The 15,764-nt window shown below is 48.8% G+C and overlaps 6 protein-coding genes across 6 annotated transcripts; 2 read left to right on the top strand and 4 right to left on the bottom strand.

The window, feature by feature from the left end:
* Positions 1–6: 6 nt before the first annotated feature.
* On the bottom strand, positions 7–1,561 carry I206_104087 (uncharacterized protein; the record flags this gene model as incomplete). The annotated part of the gene is made up of 7 exons (XM_070202889.1): positions 7–405; positions 534–936; positions 979–1,106; positions 1,150–1,168; positions 1,217–1,239; positions 1,282–1,374; positions 1,430–1,561. The coding sequence occupies 7 exons, from the start codon at positions 1,559–1,561 to the stop codon at positions 7–9; spliced, it is 1,197 nt and encodes a 398-aa protein (XP_070058990.1).
* A 276-nt stretch (positions 1,562–1,837) lies between these two features.
* I206_104088 (uncharacterized protein) lies at positions 1,838–2,727 on the bottom strand (the record flags this gene model as incomplete). Its single annotated transcript, XM_070202890.1, has 5 exons — positions 1,838–1,922; positions 1,975–2,141; positions 2,245–2,301; positions 2,345–2,400; positions 2,466–2,727. The coding sequence occupies 5 exons, from the start codon at positions 2,725–2,727 to the stop codon at positions 1,838–1,840; spliced, it is 627 nt and encodes a 208-aa protein (XP_070058991.1).
* Positions 2,728–2,806: 79 nt separating this feature from the next.
* On the bottom strand, positions 2,807–3,735 carry I206_104089 (uncharacterized protein; the record flags this gene model as incomplete). The annotated part of the gene is made up of 4 exons (XM_070202891.1): positions 2,807–2,900; positions 2,976–3,172; positions 3,225–3,381; positions 3,539–3,735. The coding sequence occupies 4 exons, from the start codon at positions 3,733–3,735 to the stop codon at positions 2,807–2,809; spliced, it is 645 nt and encodes a 214-aa protein (XP_070058992.1).
* Positions 3,736–4,309: 574 nt separating this feature from the next.
* On the top strand, positions 4,310–5,701 carry I206_104090 (uncharacterized protein; the record flags this gene model as incomplete). Its single annotated transcript, XM_019156068.1, has 3 exons — positions 4,310–4,820; positions 4,896–5,538; positions 5,593–5,701. The coding sequence occupies 3 exons, from the start codon at positions 4,310–4,312 to the stop codon at positions 5,699–5,701; spliced, it is 1,263 nt and encodes a 420-aa protein (XP_019011026.1).
* A 2,392-nt stretch (positions 5,702–8,093) lies between these two features.
* I206_104091 (uncharacterized protein) lies at positions 8,094–11,244 on the top strand (the record flags this gene model as incomplete). Its single annotated transcript, XM_019156067.1, has 3 exons — positions 8,094–9,374; positions 9,422–9,530; positions 9,584–11,244. 3 exons carry the CDS (start codon positions 8,094–8,096, stop codon positions 11,242–11,244), a joined length of 3,051 nt encoding a protein of 1,016 aa, XP_019011025.1.
* Positions 11,245–11,302: 58 nt separating this feature from the next.
* I206_104092 (uncharacterized protein) lies at positions 11,303–15,741 on the bottom strand (the record flags this gene model as incomplete). Its single annotated transcript, XM_070202892.1, has 6 exons — positions 11,303–11,657; positions 11,705–11,871; positions 11,927–14,573; positions 14,627–15,311; positions 15,366–15,579; positions 15,628–15,741. The coding sequence occupies 6 exons, from the start codon at positions 15,739–15,741 to the stop codon at positions 11,303–11,305; spliced, it is 4,182 nt and encodes a 1,393-aa protein (XP_070058993.1).
* Between the last annotated feature and the right edge of the window lie 23 nt (positions 15,742–15,764).

Here is a 15,764-nt window from a genome sequence, read left to right on the forward strand (position 1 = left end):
TGCATTTCACGGTATGGACATCATCTTCTTCTCGAACGTCTGCCATTCTTCCTCATCACTATTGTCGTCTTGCGCTATCCTCTTCGCCCGGGTGCTCGCTTCTTCATCTAGGATATCTGAAGGGGTTCTATTCAGACCGTGTTTTGGCGGGGTGTCCAGCATGATTGACCCAATCTTATGAGCTACTGGTGAGGCTTCACTTGGCTCTTCCTCGTCTTCCGTGATCGCAGTATCCTTTTTACGACGCTGGCTTCTTCGCACAGCTTTCTTGGCGACTTTCAACGCTTCCTCATGTTCCCTTTGGATTCCCTCTAGACGAGCATAACACGCTCGGATGACTTGACCCCATTCCAAATTACCTCCACAGCTCGGACACATGCCAGAGCGAGGCAGGACATGGGATGTCTGCTCTAGAAACATAGTCGCTAGGCAGGGGAGATGTGCTTTGTACATGCAAGCGGGATCCAAGGGGCATAGCGCGAAGGACAAGTGTTTCTAGTTGATCAGCGATGGCCATACGAGATTAGACTTACTGAGTGGTCCACTTTCTCATGACACTCATCGCACTTCAGTCCCTGCGTCTCTAAGTTCTTCTGCTCCATGATCTTCCACTTCCCCCAGACACTTTGACCTTGTCGAAACGCTGTATCATTAACATCTATTGGGCCGTCCACGCTCTGCACTCCTTGAGTACTTTGCCTTCGCAGACCTGTCGAGCCTGATACGCCGCCGAGATCCAAGATAGAAGTCACGGTTTCAGGAAGAGGCAGAGGAGTCCAGGCGTGGTTGGTCGTTTTCTTCGTTCGTTTCGATGATCCTGGGCAAGAATCCCTCACTTCGAGATTTTGGAACATATCGTGCACTTCTTGAACGAAAAATCGCAGATGAAGTGGTAAGCGATTGAAGGGAGAAGTGGTCAGAAGAGCATGCGCGACACTGGTCCTTTCAGCGAAACGGGTTTCGTAATCATCCACTCACGCTAGTTTCCGTTCTACCCAATTTCGCTTTGCGTCTTTGCTAAAGATGGGACCATTGTCTTCCCCAGTATGGGGGTCCGTATTCCGCAAATGCCGAGATAACTCGGGTTTTTGCCATGCCCACTCAAACTTTGAGCATATCAGCAGTCTGCAGCGCATGAGACACACTCACTTGTAGCGCTGTGAGCTTGCTCGGAAATCTGTTGAATTCAGCAATGAATTTGGTATGGCAGACTTACCCATAGACAATCATCTGCATTTCCTGTTACAAGTATCAGCTATTATCACCTCGCTTATCACTCACCCAGGGGCGATGCTTAGATGTCTTCCAAGCCCCTTGCTTTAGCTCTCCATTATGCTGCCGTATGCGTCGAGGGGGATTTGGCGTGGAGCCCACCTGACCTCAAAGATAAGTCAGCCTCAAGCGCAGAGATGAGAAGAATCCAGCTCACATAAGTCCTGTTAGAATTTGGTGTCGCTTTCGACCGCAATAAGTAGCAAGCATAGAATGTTGGGAATGTGTGGTTGCCGTTGAGCAACGTTGATGTTGACTTTCTAGGCTCGGTCTCCTCAAGATCTGACATGGTGGTATTGGACGGAAGAAAAGAACATCCTGGCCGACGAATTAAGGTATATACACTTCTCTGTAAACAATTGATCCGGAAATGACGCGCCGTTTATCCATGGCTGTGACCGCAACCAAAGATCTGAGAACGTCCTCTATGTAACGTGTGTTTTTATCACTCTTTCGTGCAAAAGAATTCAACAATGTGATGTAAAAGGCAAAACGATGCATTAGGATGTCAAGGCGATACTTGCAGATACAAGCATGGGTCTTTACTACAAAAAACATTGCAAAACTAGAAATCGGTGAAGAAGTGATCATAAGGCCCTGTGCCTGCCTTTCCGTATGCGCTGACATCTGCTTCTTGGTATCGATCAAATCTGGGTCATTTACGTTAGTACAGAACAGAACTCGGGAAAGACAAGCACTCACTGACTGGCATCCCCTTCTCCTTCAATTTTGGGCACATATGGTGCAGGTATCTCTCTTCGGTAAAGTTTGTCCCAGTCAACCTCCGCAAACCACCCATGAGCGAAAATATCCGATGATCCTGCCCGCAAATTACCATAACGTTTGGTCAGATCTCCAACTAATAGGTTCTTGAGTAATTCTTTGGCTAGCGGGTCGAAATAAGAGGGATAACGGACTTTGCCCGCGATGATCTGATCAATTATCAGCGAGGTCGGTCAGAACGCGGCTCACCTTCTCATACAGTTTCATCGGATTTCCATCTTCGGTGAAGAAGGGAGGGTATCCGGCCTAAGTACATGTCAGCAAAATGCTACAAGCAACAGAAACTCACGAGCATTTCGAACACCAGCACACCCAAAGCATACCAGTCGACACTCTTATTATAACCTTTTGATTGAACAACCTCAGGTGCCACTATCTGTAAGCTATGCACAATCTAGCCTGTGACTCACGATAATCGGGAGTTCCACACAAGGTCCAAGTGATATCGGGCACGTGTTTCGCAAAGCCGAAATCAGTCACCTTGACGTGGCCATCAGCGCCCAGTAGCAGATTTTCGGGTTTAAGATCTCGGTAAATGATGTCGAGGGAATGTAAATAGTCTAATGCTAGAGCTACTTCTGCAGCATAGAATTTGGCAACGGAATTTGGGAAACGTTGACTTTTTCGAAGTAAACTAAACAACTCTCCTCCAGCTACGAAGTCCATGACCATGTAAAGATTGTTGACGTCTTGAAAAGTTCCCCAGAGATTGACAAGGAAAGGATGTCGCACTCGAACCAGCATCTCACGTTCAGAATTGGTGTGCTCCACTTGCTTCATCTTGATGACTTTCTCTTTGTTCAATACCTTGACCGCGTAGAATCGACCATTGTGCTTGGATCTCACTAAATGAACACGGCCAAAAGATCCGGTACCGAGACTACAGCGAATGAGCCCAATACAACAACCTGAGTACTCACGTTCTCTCGATATAAAAATCTGACAAGGCGTATCTTCCGGCTGTTTTACGTTGAGGCTGAGCTGCAGCGGGGGCTGGTGCCACTTGAGGGGTTGCAGTTGAAACTGTTTCAAGGGCGGCTTGAGTGGCAGCAGCATTGATAGCAGCTACACGAGCTTGTTGGGTAGCCATCTGAAGATTTGCTTGAGCTTGAGCGGCCTGAAGCAAGTATGGTCAGCTGGTGCCGCGTACAGCGTACCGAGTTACTCACCTGCTCCTGAGCTTCCCTGGCCTTCTCCCGAATCCTCTCTTCATCTGCTGCGCTATCATTCCTCTTGAGTTCAGGTTCTTGCTCGGAGACGTCGGTCATCTGTATACTCATCGTTCGGCTCTCGGATACGGGAGTCTGATTTTCGGGTATAGGACCACTGTTATGCACTCCGAGTGCCGATGACAGCGTGCGAGCTTGAGGAGGGACGTTGGAGAGGGACGAGGATGCTGATGAGCCCGCGGCAGATTTTACTAGTGGAGGGGAAGAAGGAGAAGGGCTGTGGTAAGCTCATGTTTCGAAGAAGCGGTACTCACCCTTCAATGCCCTCCATAGGAGTGTGAGTAGATTTGACTTCAACCAGAGGTGAAGAAGGCGCGACGGCTGCTGGGGTCGATGGAGCTGATGATGTAGGTGTGTTACGGGAAGTAGCCGATGGAGAGGAAGGATTGGACTTGTTGGAGGCAGATGACTGCTGTTTCCTGTGGAACTTGTCTGACACTTTCTGGAACATGTCGGGAGGGACGAAGAAGGATGATAGTAAATGAGAATACAAAGTGACAGGTCGTATGCACAGGTCGTTATCCGACACACAGATGGTCAACCTATGGACCGAGTGATAACTGAGTCTCGGTATCACCGGCTGGTTCGATTAGCTATGATTGAATAGAGTATAGGGGTGAACAGACATGTAAGTTACAGTAGTTTTTGTTAGTATCAACAGTGGGAATATGGTGTGGTGACGATAATGGTGCATCACTTAAGGGTTGCTAATGGCTTAGCTTAGACTAGCGTAAATTGCCACGTGACCACTGAATGAAACCTGCATTAAAAGCGTAAACCTTAAGCTTACAAACCCAGGGTAGTCACTCTTGTTATTTATATTCTTTTGATTTCCCCCGCTTAAGGAAAAATAGAACAAAACACGTGGAACATGGAGGTATCTGGAATCTCCGGATATTCACTCTCGCTTAACCTGTATATACTCCACATCAAGTGTCCACCTATGTAACCTTGCTTAACAATGTCTCGTACTTTATAGTCCACTCGACACTATAATATCTGCCTTTGTCATACTTGATATCGACATGCCTCCCAGAACAAGAGCTGCCAGTGGGTCATTGACTACCAAGCTCAACCCTTCACAAAAGACCAAGGCGGGTCCCGTTGCTTCTGCACCATCTGCCAAACGTCAAAGACAGAAATCCCAGGCCGTAGTTGCTCCCCGCTTGATCCGACCCAATCTTCCTGATGCTGCAGGAGATGGACAGCTACTGCCACCTACATTGTCATTCTCTCTACCCGACGCTATAGCTCATTTGTCAAGGGTTGATCCGCGATTCGGTCTTTTCTTCACGCATCTGCCTTGTCGACCGTTTGTACACCTCGAACCAATAGATCCTTTCCGGACTTTGGTCACATCGATAATAGGTCAGCAAGTTTCTTGGCTAGCAGCTAGAGCCATCAACAATCGGTTCAGGGCGCTCTACGGATTTGATCCGGATGGCAAAGATGGATTTCCATCAGCCGAAGCTGTGTCTAAGGAGGACGTTGTGAAGCTGAAATCTGTCGGTCTGAGTACACGCAAGGCTGAATATGGTGAGTGACGTTATCAGCAAGAAAAGTCCTTGACCATACGCAACATACTGAAACCAGTCGCTTGTCAACTCTTAGTGATCTCGCTGGCTCAACACTTCACCTCCGGTCAGCTGTCCAACGAGCTTTTGCAGAACGGTACCGAGGAGGAGATTTCCAAAGCTCTTATCGCTGTTCGAGGTATCGGTCAATGGACCGTAGATATGTTCTTGATGTTCTCCCTTCGTCGACCCGACGTCTTAGCAGTCGGGGATCTGGGTGTTCAGAAAGGGTTGTTGCGATGGGCTTTATCGGCACATGACGCTTTACCGAAGAAGGCTAGTACAACCCCCAAAAAGGGCAGAGCTAAAGCGAATGTGGTTAAGAGACCAGAAGAAGGGAAATTAGATACACAAGCAAGAGAATTGACACCCGACAGAAAAGGAAATCCTGCTTTTCCCCCTACTCCTTCGACACCTTCAAACATTCCAGCTCATACTGCCACCCTGCATACTCCCGATGATACCATCCCAACAGCCCAGATCCCACCGACCCCCAATTCACCAGCTCCAGCGGGAGAGGTAGCGCAAGTTCCCGCTGGCACACTTCCACCACCTGCCCCCGAGGCTATGCTATCGCCCTTGCCCGATCATCCGGACTGGAGCCCACACACGGCTGTACCGTTGCCGGAGGGTCTTTCTGTGGAAATACTCAAGTCTAGACTAGCCGGTAAAAAAGTCAAGTAAGTGAAGTGACTGCCAAGGCACAAAATAGCAGCTGATCTTGTCTACTACAGAGGCGGGATGTATTTGACTCCCAAAGAAATGGAGGATCTAACGCAGGGTTGGAGGCCCTACAGGTCGCTCGCAGTGTTCTACATGTGGCCCGCGGCTGAGGAGCAATGATGACAATGGGGACGCAGATTACGGGGAAGTTGTATCGTGCACCATATGTTCGAGCCGTCAGTGCACGCTGTATCCACCATCTCAGTTGTATACGGTAGAGTCGTGTTGTCATCATGTACATGAACGATGAGATCTCAATCGCCAACAGAGAAAATCCAAACAAAGAACATCCATTTCCACTGTTTCCTCACACAGGAAGGCAATTATCTCGTTGGGGATCAAACAATTGTTGTTGCGCAGGGCTACGCACTTGCACTGGATGATAAACCATGTCTCTCTCTTCCTTTTTTGACCCTTCCTGCCTGCCTTCGGTCCTTGCGTTGTTTGAGCACTCCTCTCCTCCACTCTACCTCGCTTTCACTGCTCCTCATCTTGTGTCCTAATCAGCTGGACACGACGCTATGCGATCTGCGTTGCTCGTCACCACGACCCATCTGAGTGCTTTATCTGGGGATAAGTCAATACGAATTTGTGGAACACTCCGGCTGTCGGTTCGTCGGCAGTCTATCCCGTCTGTTGCAATAAACTCACATCTGGCTTTGAGACCAAACACACTCATCTGATTCTCTATACAATAGTATCGACCATATCGCCCCCCGCATGCGATCTGATCAATTCCGGGTCGTGGGGAAAGCACATTCATCCTCTCGTCATTGGTAATTTCTCAGTGGGTATCATACACCCGGACAATCATTTTCGCTGCGATGGGCGTTCAATCCACCCGAGAAATCCATCACTCAGAAGTGATACTTATGCAGCTCGATGCTGACGCCTCGTGTGACCTGATTCACGTATAGCTCCCGCTGTCGTCCTGCTCCTCAACCACGATCTCCTTCCATCGGCATCCGACCACTTCTGCTCGTTGTTGCAGTGAGAAGGACCCTACACATAGACATCAATTGACAAAAGTACAGCTATCCAAGTATCGCCGACTGGCGGCGTCTGATAGCACGAGGGATTTCTCCTCTTCTTCAACCCACCCTTTATCAACCACTTCATCTTGTTCTTGCTTGCCGCCCCACTGTCGGCTACATACAAGTTGTTCAATAGCGCTTTGTTGATCTGGAATCTATCCGTAGTGAACTAGTCTGAGCATCTACAACTCATATCACCTCGATGTCCTGCGCGATGATCGACCCGTTCTTCTAACGACAAGCTCATGAAAGAGGGGAAACGACTGTATTAGATCTCTATCAAGTCTGGCTCACACTGAGAATGATCTATGCACCAGGAGGGACCGAAAGCGACGGGAACAGCATGGAATACTGTCGCGCAAATGAGGAGCCGTTCATGACCCGTATCCTGCCTTAGAAATGCATTGTTGATACTCGAATTGGGAATCTAGCAAAGCTGAGCAGTTCGATGACATTTGGGTTCTTAGCATGTGCGTGCCACGATGGGATTTGCAATGGCCTCTGTGATGAGTGAGGCCAGTGGCCGAGACTCCGACAAATGTGGCCAGAACATGTGAACTTTGAAGTAAAAAGAGTAAAAAGCCACTAATAATTAGATTCAGATGGGCGATCCCGATCGATCGCTGAGTCCGGTGATTTCCATAGACGTCATTACTATTCTCGGAGCTTTAGACAATAAACACGTGGAGCAGGGGTACATCCAGAGGAATTCTCAAATGAATCAGGGATAGTTAAAATAAATTAAACAATAAATCAAACCCCTTACAAGACATCTGTCCGGCGATTGCTTTGGACAGGTTAGTACCATCAATAGTAATTCAACCATATCACACCACCCCATCACCATAAAACTGAAGTTGATAAATTAATGACGATTCTGAAACCTCCAGACGGGTAGGTGTCAGAGGAAATCGATGCAAAAAGAACGCGGAATGGAATACGAAATAGATTTGCAACAAACTGAGAAGTAAAAGGGAGAACACATGCCCGAGTTACCAAGATTCAAGCGAAATACTCCCCTATGTATCGCCGTAGATGAAAAATCCCTCATGACTGATGAAACGTCCTCGCACCAGAGCCAAAAGAGATTAAGCAGTAATGCATGGGCAAAATGGAGAATGTTATTCCATTCAAAATTCAAATTCAAAAGCGAAAGCATATAAGGGAATTTTGCCCCATTTGGCATTTTTCTGATTTTCCTGATTGTACTATTCTTCAGTTGTTTAGTCCTTTTCCCATAAACCCATAGACACTAGTATCAGTCATTTCTACGATTCACATATTCAATCATCGAATCATTCAATTAATTCAATTGTTCAAATCTAAACTCAAATCTCAATCCATCGTTCATCCTACTTTCATACGCACGCTCATTGCCTTGCCCCATCAATAAAAGTCAAGTATTCGACGACTAGCAAAGCTCAAATCATACAAAAACTTCTATTTCTTGCACTTGACTCAAATCTCCTTCGCTCACCATGTCTCAAATCAACAATCAACAGCGCCCGCCGCCAAACAATACGGAGTCCGACAACAATCAATCAAATACGGCAAACGTCCCTCGCACGCAGTCATCTCAAAATGCACAATCTCCACTAGATTGGGCCAACTTTATGAATTTTCAACAAACACCTCCTGTCGTCAATCCTCCATCACACAATATGTACCCAAGGATCCCGTCACAGGACGAACAGTATAGTAATTTCGCTCAAGGCATCTCCATGTCCCGACCCTCCCCTTCTTCCATCAATTTTCAGCAACCATTACCCCGAGGGTCGACCTCTTCCACCGCATCGTCTCGTCATCACAATCCTAACCGACAGTACAGCCAATCCTCCACATCATCACAACCTCAGCTACCAACATATCATGTTCCTTCACAGTCACCGCCGCGATCTCCATCATCGCTTGAAAAAGGCAAGTCGCCAGCCACTAAAACCTCTGAGAGCCAAGACAATGGTCTTTCTCTAGATCCCTCAGCGTTCTCAAGAGACATTAGGTTCCAAGTGCCATCCTTCTTGACGAATCAGGTTGGCGGAGCACCGACTTTCCCACCTGGTGGTGAAGCATGGAGTGGATTCAGCGGAGCCAACTTGTTCGGCTCAGATATCAATCAGCTCACCCCGGGAACTATCTTCTCGAATGCATTTGGTATTACCAATGCAGCCACCGATAACCAACAGATGTACTGCGACAACAACAGTACCGTGCCAGCGTACAGCAATGAGAATGGAGTATGGGAGTGGAACCAAGATCAGAATAAGCACGAGGCGCAATCCATGTTCTATGTCAATCCCAATCCCAGTCCGAGCATCCTTGCAGCGCGCAATAATCAGCAGCAGCAGCAGCAGCAGCAGCAGCAACAACCGTCTCAACGTCGTCCTCCCCCACCCAGCTCGCGAAATACCACCTACCCGCAATCTGATTCGACGTCAATGGCAACATCCGCCATCCTTCCACAGCAACCCTCGTACCCACAAAATTCCTTCACGAACTATGACGGTGTGTCATCTGTGTCCGCGCCGAATAATTCCGCCAGCACCATCAACATCGCCTCATCTTCCTCCGCTCCTTATGCACCACCCTCCAACACTCACTCCTTGCTTGCTGGACCCATGCCACCACAATTGACGGATGGTCCCGGTCTATACTCAACAACAGGATTTGACATGGTTGGTGTCTTGGCCCGAGTAGCTGCCAGACGAGATCCCAGCACTGTGCTTGGTCCAGTCGATCTAAGTTGTAGTTTCTTGGTAGTGGTGAGTAGCATATACATGCTATTTGCGATTGCTGACCCGCCTTTTAGGACATCCGACGTTATGACTCGCCAATTGTGTACGCATCGCCGAGCTTCAGCCAGCTCACTGGTTACGACTTGCCTCAGATATTGGGTCGAAACTGTCGGTTCTTGCAGGGTATGTATTCCTCCTGTTCGCTCCCGAGTGACTCTGCTAACTTTCCGCCTCAGCCCCCGAGGGTGATGTGGTGAAAGGATCCAAACGAAAGTATACGGACAACACCGCTGTTGCACACCTGAAGCGTATGCTCAATGCTGGAAAAGAATGTCAAGCATCCCTCATCAACTACAGGCGGGGGGGTGTGCCTTTCATCAATTTGGTTACTGTTGTACCCATACCGTGGGATGGCACGGACATCGTCTATCACGTTGGGTTCCAAGTAGACTTGGTCGAACAACCCAATGCCATCTTACGAAACATGCGAGACGGAAGTTACCAGGTCAATTACACTGTATCTAACCCGCCAGAGAAGCCGCTACGCCCGCCTGTCCGGGAAATAGGACTCACCGGGCTCAGCGGCGAAGTGATGGAGATCATGGGACAACGGGTTAACACTCTTACCAGTGGATCAGGAGAAGAGGCAGGGAGGATCGAATGGCTCAAGATGGTCTTAGACAACACAGACGATTTCGTTCACGCTCTTTCCCTCAAGGGATTCTTCCAATACGTATCGCCTTCCGTTCGACGTGTACTCGAATATGAGCCCGAAGAGCTTCTCAACAAGAACATCTCCGAATTTGCTCACCCTTCCGACATCGTCCCACTCATGCGGGAACTGAAGGATTCAACTCATGCGCCATCTGATGGATCTGCTGCTCGTCACGTCAATCTTGTCTTCCGAATACGCCGAAAGACTTCCGGTTATATTTGGATCGAGAGTGTCGGTAGATTAGTTGTGGAAGCTGGTAAAGGTCGAAAGGCAGTCATACTTAGTGGCCGAGCCCGGGCAGTTCCCGCTTTACCTTGGGACTCTATATCCAAGTACGGGGGTCTAGGTGAAACCGAATTCTGGGGCAAGATTTCCTTCCAAGGCCTCATACTACACGCCACGCAAGGTGTCGAGGGTGTTCTCGGTCAACCATCCGACGACCTCGTTGGGCAAAGCTTCTTCTCCCTTCTACCTGGTGGAGATAATAGCCCTCCTTCGCAAATGCTTCTTCAAGCGGATCCTTCAGCACCCGTGGCCTCTGTTTCCTCTGCCATTCGACGTGTGTTGAATAATGAGACCAGAAGCGGCGCCGTGTCTGTTCAACACAAGCTTGTCCACAAATCAGGCAACCAACTGGAAGTAATCACTGTCATATACGCTCCGCGCCGCTCCATTCCTGACATACCGTCTGGCGGTGCGCGTGGCGATGACGAAACAAGCAGTAATGGCGAGAGCGAGACCTCACGTCTATCGAGTCACGATATCGCTTCCATCACTGGCATTCCTCCAACTAGCCTAGTCATCCAGGTCAAGTTAATTTTATCACCAGTCCCTGGGGCTAATATACAAACAATAACCCGTGCCAAACCTGTGGTTCACTCGCCTGCCGCCAACTTGTTCGAAGAGCTCGAAACGACCCGAGGCACCTCCTGGCAGTATGAATTGCATCAATTACGTCTACTCAATCGACGTCTCAAAGAGGACATAGCGGCAGCCAAGGCTAGGGGTGCCGGTAAAGGGGGAAAGAATAGGAAGCGCAAGTTTGATAACAACCCAGGAGATATGGGTCCACCAGCTTTACCATATGCCAATCTTCACGAACAATACACTGCCGCTCCTCGACATCAATTAGCTCCTGGGTTTGGTTTGGTAACACCGGGAATGACCAGTAGTTTTTATTAATCTATCATAACACCGTTGTATGTAACGTAAATGTAGTCATAAGGTTTAAACAAATGCATTATGTATCTGATGAATGATCCTTGCCGAGAATGGATCTCCTTCCGCGGAATCTTTCTTTCTCCTTTTCCCTGGCATTGGGGCTCTCCGATGCCTTGCGTATGAACTGGAACGCTTGAAGTGGACTGCCGGGTCCGCTTGGTGTCCTCACTGGACTCGTTCCATTTGGCCTCGCAGGCGTTTTCTCTGGTGCGATGGATGCAAGCGAAGAGGATGACGTGGATGGGGGCATCCTCTGCCGAAGAGATACCGATTGGGATGATATGTTTGAGCCGAAAAGCCAATTGGTAGAGGACATGTTCTCGGGGAAGTCATCGAAACCTTGCACCGCCTCTGCGAAGTGGTCCAAGAGAAATCTGGACGACATCAGCCGCATTCTTCAGCACTTCTGACTCACTTTGACAATTCTACCCATCCACCTCCGACCCGGACCATAACAGTACGGGATCTGAGTATTCGACAGAAGCAGAGTTTCGCTCGCCCTTCCGCTCCAATCCAATACTGTCCAGATTGATCTGTCCAGTCCCCGTTATCACTATTTACACCTACAGGTCGAATCGGTACATGTATCTATTTGACGTAAGCCAAGGTTCACCATGAGATAACTCACCTCGAGCTTATTCACGACTTGTCCTACAGCCAGATCCAATTTACTTCTTGCATCCGCCACATACTCCTTCTTGTTGACGGACTTTGACATAGACAGGCGAGAAGGTCTTGGGGAAATACCGTTTCCACTGGCTAGAGACGTTGCACCCAATTGGGGTATTCCCGTGGCTTTCATACTGAAAACCCGATGTCGAGTGGGAGTATCAGAGACGGCTCGGTCGCGGAGGTTTAGGGATGTGCCAACAACAGGCGAGATAATATTTGCAGTATCCAAACTCGAGTTAGAAGTCGACCGGAACGTGGCGCGGGAGATAGAGCTAGTCAAACGGGGCAGTCGAGATGATACGGTTCTGGCCCGAGGTGTTGTCGTGGTGGGAACCACGATTGAGCCTTGAGATTGACGAGGGAGATAATCTTGCGCGAGGATACGGATCTCGCTCCAGTTACGAGTTATCCTTTCCTCCTCATTGACCACTCGATGATCGTCAAAGTCACGGCCGATAGAGGTAGCGCGATGATGCGCGACGCCCGCAACGGACAAAGCTTGTTGGACTTCGTCGTCGTCAAAACTCACATCTATGGCCTTGAGAAGGTTGCTAATGGCATAATCACACTCTTTGAAACGTTGATCTGCCTCGGCGAGGAAGTCAAGTCGAGGCAGCAATTCTCTCAGTGAAGTAATAGATTTGACGATATTTCCCTTTTCACCATCAGGTATTTGGCCGACTCGATCCGCCATGGTGTTCAAGGTAGTTCTAATCCTCTTGACTGTTCTGAGATCAGGCAGTCGTCGTAAAGATGGCACATCCTCGCTCTTTGGATAGGCGATACCTTGTACATTCAACTTGTCCAGCTCCGCTTGCAGAGAGTTAACAAGTGGCGCATATCCGGCATCGCCCGATCCTGGTAATTCCGCTGCAGGACCAAAGACGTCGTTGAGCCTTGTGGTGCTATCTGTCTTGGCGGACACATCAAGATGGGCTTTATTAAGAGCAGCGCTTGTAGCCTCCATTTCCCCGAGTACAGCTGTCATCACAAGTCCTCTGTGTTCAAGTGTGAATGCCCAATCGTCAAGATCGTCATCCACTCCGTCAGGGCGGTTGCTGATGACGCCCTCTAGCTCTTTAAAGGCATTTTGAAAATCTTTCTTCCGCTCCTTCAAGCTATCTCGATATTGCGTCATGTCATTTCGCCCCAGCGACATATTCTGCTGGATTTCCTGCTTAAGCGACTTCCAGGATGAAACGAGTTGATCGAAGCGAGTTGTTGCCTCACCGCAGTGATTTGACCACTTTTGACCGAGATGATGCTGCAGAGCCGTCCTGCAATTGGCTATAGCTGAAGCGACTTGCAAAGTTGATATATTGACGTGGTCTATCACAGCTTGATCGGTCTCATCGTGATTCTCAGCTGATGGGAGACCATCGGCAATTTCGCTTGACCTGCCGTTGTCAGACAGAAAAGGTATCTCTAAGCTTGAAACCCAGATTTCGTATTCTTCTTGCAGCGCATCGACTCTTGAGGCCGGTTTGTCAACAGATGCCTCTGATGATAACTCTTGCATGAGCTCTTCCGCTTGAAGACGTAAAGCCGCTTGCCTGCTCTCGAAATCCCGCATCGCCCTTGCTTGATCATGTAATCGTTTTGACATTTCCACCAGACCGTGTAGAGAATTCTGCCTTCTGCTGAGATCCGACGTCGTCTCTTCTACGTGGGTCCGCAGCTTTGACGATTGGGTTTCAAACAACGCCATCAGAGGCGGCAGAGTATTCTGCGTCAACGCTGAGATCTGTTTACTGAGCTCATCGGCATCCGTTGCAAAGTTCTCATCCAGGTCCTGGCTTTCCGGCCATCGGTTTTGACGTACTAGCAATTGGATATTCTTCTCCTTCACGTCCAGCATACTTCGTAGGTGCTCTGCCGACCGAAGGAATGGATGTAGCAATCCAAGCATTTCCTGATGTCGTATAGAGGTTTCTACCAGTCTGGACACGCTATTTGCCAATTCCAGCAGATCTTCAGCTTCTGCATTGGCCCGTATTATCGAACTATCAACATTCTGGATATGGTCTAAACCTAAAGGCGGCTTTCGCAAGATGACTTGATATTTCATGATAGCCAAGGTCAGTACTTGCGAGCGTATAATTCCTTCTTCGCTCCGACGCTTTCCTTTGTCCACCTCTAGGTGCTGGAGCACCGCTTGTTGCGCTTCGATGATACCAGAAGTGCTATCAGACTCGGGGAACATCATTTCTTGATTAGCCCTTGAGAGCTCGTTCATCACCTCTTGCAGTTGTTCGGTAATCTCCAACACTTTCCCTTCCTCGTACAGAATAGGTCGCCGGGACTGCTCTAGCGTTCCATACCAGGTAACCATTACTTCACAGGCTGAGAAAAGATCTCGAGCTTGGTTGTACGTGCCTTGGAGAGCCTCAACAACATCCGTATTATGCCGCTCGATTTCCGGATAGGACGGATGCGATAGACCAGAAAAGGAATGGTCAATTGGGTTTGGTAGGTAAGCCTTGGTGGACGTGAGCCTGTCTGAGAGCTCAGCGTGTCGCTCGCCTGTAGCAGGTTCATTGAGGTAGGACCGGAAGAGCTGTGACAGTTGCTCGGATCTATGTAAGACTTCCCGAGATGCTGCGTAGTGGATTCGACACCTAATACTGATAATCAGCGGCGCCCGGATATCGATTTCAGATGGATAGCTCACTTTTCCCATTGCTTTTCTAGCTGCTTGCACCAATCGATCCTGTCCGACGTCTCTTTGGCCCGCGCATCTACTTCATCTTGCAGATCTAGAAAAACATCCGGCACAGCGCTTTCCGTCTCGGCCGGCCCGTTGATATCTCCTAAACCCCTTAGAGGTGCTGCTAAATCTATCATCTTATCTAGGAGAATGCTACTACGTGTCAATTGATTTGACGTAAGATTGCGATGTCGAACGTTCAAGCTGACTAACTGGGAGTGAAGGAGAGGGATATGTAGTGAATGCCTTGGCGAGAAGTGCATTTTGGAGGCGCTTTGACGCGGAGGAGTCGATGGTGAATTCGAAGGATCGATAAGAGTGGTGAAGGACCCAGATCTTGGCAAAGTAGTCATGACAGGCGAAGGTGTTTGAGGCACTGCAGCCACTGATAACTCTGAATGCTTTATCCCGACAGCAGGCAGCCATTTCCCCTTGTTCTGCACAATCTCCGCTATTTCGTCGCGTATCTTCTTGGTTTCCTTTCCGATTTCCCATCTCATTTGATCCCAATGTAGTCGAGTCAGCGTAAGGTCGAGGAGTTGTCCTCGCTTTCTTAGTAATGTTAAAATTCGATCGATCAAAACGATGAGGTCGAGGGTAATTGAAACGAGATGTGTCGAAGGCGGAGTCAAAGGGAGGAGTGTGGCCGCTGCAATCGCTTCAGCACTCTGCCATCGGGTATATGTGAGAGCGTGTCGCTCACCTCTAGTCATCTCTTTCATCCTTCCAAGATCCCCACCGTCAAAAAGCAGTACCTCTTCTTCTAGCTTATCCCTGTCTTCTTGCCATTCTTTCACCTTATCGATACCGGGTAGCTGCCATTGCGATGAGCTCTCGCCTTCTCTTCTTAGCGATGACCCTTCGCTGATTAGTGCGGGGTGTAAGAATGGATATATAGATGGTAAATCGTCCAAAAGCTGCATCTCGTTCATCAGCGACAATTCCATTGTCAAATCTTGACCCACCTTTAGCTTTCCCTCAAACCATCTTCGCTTCTCTAGAAAGTCACGTAACTCTTGCGCCTCCTCCGGAGCAAGATCTCTAAGATCATCATGCGTACTCTGCGCTATAATTGCCATATCGGCCAGTGCAGTGCATGTGC

This window comes from Kwoniella pini, chromosome 5, assembly GCF_000512605.2.
Source record: "Kwoniella pini CBS 10737 chromosome 5, complete sequence".
NCBI lineage: Eukaryota > Fungi > Basidiomycota > Tremellomycetes > Tremellales > Cryptococcaceae > Kwoniella > Kwoniella pini.